Source organism: Lepidothrix coronata, unplaced genomic scaffold (genome assembly GCF_001604755.1).
Source record: "Lepidothrix coronata isolate B3197 unplaced genomic scaffold, Lepidothrix_coronata-1.0 Scaffold483, whole genome shotgun sequence".
Lineage (NCBI taxonomy): Eukaryota > Metazoa > Chordata > Aves > Passeriformes > Pipridae > Lepidothrix > Lepidothrix coronata.
In genome coordinates this window covers 14,265-19,387 of record NW_016690663.1, presented here as the reverse complement: position 1 = coordinate 19,387, position 5,123 = coordinate 14,265, and the positions used below count along the sequence as shown (strand labels likewise).

General features: G+C 66.1%; 1 protein-coding gene across 1 annotated transcript in view; it reads right to left on the bottom strand.

Annotated features, from left to right (window-relative positions):
* Positions 1-4,279: 4,279 nt before the first annotated feature.
* The window catches only part of LOC108510111 (SH2 domain-containing adapter protein D-like), a 4,975-nt gene continuing 4,131 nt past the window's right edge, over positions 4,280-5,123 (bottom strand). The window contains exon 6 of the mRNA XM_017839804.1: positions 4,280-4,466. Coding sequence (XP_017695293.1) covers positions 4,280-4,466 — 187 coding nt within the window. The remainder of the gene's footprint in view (positions 4,467-5,123) is intronic.

Below are 5,123 nucleotides of genomic sequence, written 5' to 3'. Positions count from 1 at the left end.
GGAAAAGGGACAGATGGGGGGACAGGGAGGGGACAGAGGTGGGGACAGAGAGAGGACAGAGGTGGGGGGACAGGAAAAGGGACAGATGGGGGGACAGGGAGGGGACAGAGGTGGGGACAGAGAGAGGACAGAGGTGGGGGGACAGGAAAAGGGACAGAGTTGGGGAATAGGGAGGGGACAGAGATGGGGGGACAGGGAAGGGGACAGAGATGGGGACAGAGAGAGGACAGAGGTGGGGGGACAGGAAAAGGGACAGAGTTGGGGGACAGGGAAGGGATAGAGATAGGGGGCAGAGAGGGGACAGAGATGGGGACAGAGAGGACAGAGGTGGGGGGACAGGGAGGGGACTGAGATGGGGGACAGGAAAGGGGACAGAGGTGGAGGGACAGGAAGGGGCCAGGGCGTGTGGTGACAGGATGGGGCGCGTGGTCAGAGGCAGGGGTGACGGGACACGTGGGCAGCGAGCCTGGCACCCCCTGTCCCCTGCACCCAGGGGGGACCCGGGGTGGGCCGGGGGGGTGACGGCCCCCCGCGACCCCCGCGCTGTCCCCACAGCGGGCGCCCTGCGGGTGCTGCAGAGCCCGGGCGAGGTGCGGGTGACAGCGGGTGACACGGTGGCCCTGGGCTGCCAGGTGGAGGTGCCCAGGAGCCCGTACCTGCTGCGGATGGAGTGGGTGAGGGCCGGGGGGCGCGGGGCGCTCTGTGCCACCCGCCTGGGCACCCTCGGCCCCGCGCCCCCCGACCCCTGTGCCCCCCCCCTCCGCCTGGCCTGGCAGCCCCCCCGGGCCACCCTGAGCCTGCCCCGGGTGTGGGACAACGACAGCGGGCACTACCTGTGCCGGGTGACCCTGGAGATCCCCCGCTACGCCGCGGCCACCGGCGCGGGCACCGTCATCACCGTCACCAACGTCACCGATGGCACCGATGGCACCGGCACCGGGCACGACGGTACCGCCGGGACCCCCCAACCCTGCCGCGGGGGGCTCGGGGGGTCACTGGGACACCCCGCTGGGCACGGGGGCAGGGAGGGGGGCACGGGGAGGTGGCATCACCGAGGGGCTTGGGGGGATCCTTGTGGGGTTGGTGGGGTCACTGAGGGGTCGATGAGGTCCCTGGGGGGGTTGATGGGGTCCCTGGGGGAGTGGCATCGTTTTGGGGGTTGATAGGGTCACCAAAGAGTTGATGGGGTCACCAAGGGGTTGATGAGATCCCTGAAGGGGTTCATGGGGTCACTGGAAGGTGGCACCGCTGAGGGGGTTGATGGGGTCCCTGAAGGGGTTGAAGGAGTCCCTGGGGGGGTGGCATCATTTTGGGGGTTGATGGGGTCACTGAGCAGTTGATGGGGTCACTGCTGGGGTTGATGGGGTCACTGAGGGGTTGGTGAGGTCCCTGAAGGGGTTGATGGGGTCTCTGAGGGAGTGGCATCATTGGGGGGGTTGATGGGGTCCCTGAGGTGTTCACGGGGTCACTGGGAGGTGGCATCATTGTAAGGGTTGAGGGGGTCACCGAAGAGTTGATGGGGTCCATGAAGGGCTTGATGGGGTCCCTGTGGGGTGGCATCATTTTGGGGGTTGATGGGGTCACTGAGCAGTTGATGGGGTCACTGAGCAGTTGATGGGGTCCCTGAGGGGTTGAGGGGGTCACCGGGAGGTGGCATCATTGTAGGGGTTGATGGGGTCACCGAAGAGTTGATGGGGTCACCGAGGGTGCCAGCAGTGGTGGGGGGTGACCCTGCTGGGTGTGTGTTCACAGGGGTGCTGTGGGGGGTGCTGGGGGGCCTGGGGGGCACAGCCCTCCTGGGGACAGCCCTTCTTGGCTACTGCTGGTGTCACAGGAGCTCAGGTAACCCCGGCCCCAAATACCCCCTCCCCAAACATCCCAGTCCCCAAATACCCCATCCCAAAATATCCCATCCCCAAATACCCCATCCCCAATTACCCCATCCCAAAATACCCCATCCCCAAATCTCCCAGTCCCCAAATACCCTATCCCCAAACCTACCAGTCCCCAAATATCCCTGGCCCCAAATACCGCAACCCCAAATACCCCATCCCCAAACCTACCAGTCCCCAAATACCCTGCCCCTAAATATCCCTGGCCCCAAATACCCCCTCTCCAAATACCCCAACCCCAAATACTCCAACCCCAAATACTCCATTCCCAAATACCTCCTCTCCAAGTATCCCAACCCCAAATACCCCAATCCCAATACCCCCTCCCCAAACACCCCATTCCCAAATACCCCCTCCCCAAATACCCTGTCCCCAAATACCTCATCCCCCTATAACCCATCCCCCAATCCCCCAACCCCAAATACCCCTTCCCCAACACCCTGTCCCCAAGTCCCTAAATACTGTCCCCAAATATCCCATTCCCAAATACTCCGCCCCCAAAGACCCCAACCCCAAACCCCCCCCCCTTGCTCCCTGGCTCCTGCCCCTCCTCCCCCCGTGCCTAAACACCCCCAAAAAACTCTTGTGCCCCCCCCCCACGCCCCCCACCTCCCCCGGGGGTCCCCCGGTGCCACCCCCCGTGCCCCGCCCTGGGGGACAGGAGCGACCACACCCCAAACCACGCCCCGCCCCCCCAGGCCCGCCCATCTACCAGAACGTGGTGCCCCCCTCGGCGCGGGACCCCAAAAAGCTGCCCCCGCCCTCTGCCGCGGTGCCCACGGACAACCCGTACCAGAGGGGGCCGTGGTGGGCACGGGGCCCCCCCGCTGCCCCCCGGCCCTGAAAATGCCCCGATGTGCCCCCGGTGCCCGGCGGGGGGGAGGGCACCCCCTCCCCCGGCAGGAACCCCCCCAAAAATCGTGTTTTGCAGCATCTCGGACCCCTCTCCGTGTCCTCTGTGCCCCCCCCCCGCGCCAGCCGGTGCCACCCCAGTGTCCCCAGCCCGGGCACTGCATGTGGTGGGCACTGGGACAGCCCCAGGAGCCCCCCATTCCTGGGAATCCCCCCGGATTGTGCTGGGGGGGCAGGAAGCCAGGACCACCCTCAGCAGGGGGTGGCAGTGCCATCAGCCCCCACCACACCATGAGGGTGAGCCCCCACGACGGGGGGTGACCCCTGGCAGTGCCACCCCGTTCTGTGCCCGTGGCCGTGTCCTGGGGGGCTCATCCCGACTCCCCCCTTCACCCTGGGGGGTCCTGGGGGGGGAGCACAGGGTCAGGAGCCCACGGGGTGGCATCGGGGGGGACACTGGTGGCAGTGCCAGGACGAGGAGTTCATGTGGTGGGACACTGGTGGCAGTGCCAGGACACCCCCACACACTGTGCCCAGGGTGGGAAACGGGTGGCAGTGCCAAGATCAGGACCCCACACACTGTGCCCACGCTGGGACACCGCTGGCAGTGTCACCACTTCACCCTGCCTCCCACCCTGTGACGAGGGTGGGACACTGGTGGCAGTGCCAAGATCAGGAGCCCAAGTGGTGGCATCAGGAGGGGAGACCAGTGGCAGTGCTGAGATTACAAACCCACCACACACCGTGCCCAGGCTGGGACACTGTTGGCAGTGCCACCACCTCACCCTCCCTCCCACCCTGTGACAAGGATGGGACAGTGGCGGCAATGCCAAGATCACAACCCCACACTGTGCCCAGGATGGGACACCGCTGGCAGTGCCACCCTCGGCAGTGCCACCACCTTGCCCTCCCTCCCACCCTTTGACAAGTGTGGGACACTGGTGGCAGTGCCAAGATCAGGAGCCCCCACACTGTGACCAGGCTGGGACACCGCTGGCATTGCCACCCCCTCACCCTCCCTCCCACCCTGTGATGAGGGTGGGACACCCGTGGCAGTGCCAAGATCAGGAGCCCAAGTGGTGGCATCAGGAGGGGACACTGGTGGCACTGCCGAGATCAGGACCCTTCCCACACTCTGTGCCCAGGCTGGGACACCGCTGGCAGTGCCACCACCGACAGTGCCACCACCTTGCCCTCCCTCCCACCCTGTGACAAGGGTGGGACATCGGTGGCAGAGCCAAGATCAGGAGCCCCCACACACTGTGCCCAGGCTGGGACACTGATGGCAGTGCCAAGATCAGGAGACCAAGTGGTGGCATCAGGAGGGGACACTGGTGGAAGTGCCAAGATCAGGACCCTTCCCACACTCTGTGCCCAGGCAGTGCCACCGCTGGCAGTGCCACCCTCGGCAGTGCCACCCCCTCGCCCTCCCTGCCCCCAGAGCGAGCAGAGCGTGCCCGTCCCTGTGCCACACACGCACGGGGCTCTACTGGGGTCCCGGGGCTTTATTGGGGTGCCGGGGCTGTGCCGGGGGGTCACGGGGGCTGCACGGCCACGGGGTACAGCAGGGCCATGTGCCGTGCCCCCCGCACGGGCAGTGCCCGGGCCGTGTAGTGCCGCACGGCCGCGGGCACCGACGGGAAGGCGGCGCCGGCGCGGCCCAGGGTGAAGTGCTGCTCCCGCGTCCTCGTGAGCTTCACGTGCACGAAGCCGTGGCTGCTCCTGGGATACAGGGATACAGGGAATGAGGGCGGGATCGGGGGATACAGGGAAGGAGGGAGGGGTGGGAATGGGGATGGGGACAACGGTGGGGATGGGGGGACAACGGACAGGGAAAGGGATGGGAATGGGAATGGGGATGGGGACTGGGATTGGGGCAGGGATAGGGGTGGGGATGGGGATTGGGATGGGGACAAAGGTGGGGATGGGGGGACAATGGACAGGGAAAGGGATGGGAATGGGAATGGGGACTGGGATTGGGGCAGGGATAGGGGTGGGGATGGGGATTGGGACAGGGATGGGGACAAAGGTAGGGATGGGGTGGGGACAAAGGTTGGGATGGGGGACACCGGCCAGGGCAAGGGATGAGAGTGGGGATGGGGACTGGGATTGGGGCAGGGATAGGGGTGGGGATGGGGATTGGGACAGGGATGGGGACAAAGGTAGGGATGGGGTGGGGACAAAGGTTGGGATGGGGGACACCGGCCAGGGCAAGGGATGGGAGTGGGGATGGGGACTGGGATTGGGGCAGGGACAGGGGTGGGGATGGGGATTGGGATGGGGATGTGGATGGGGGGGACACCAGGCAGAGCAAGGAATGGGAATGGGGATGGGGACTGGGATTGGGGCAGGGACAGGGGTGGGGATGGGGATTGGGAT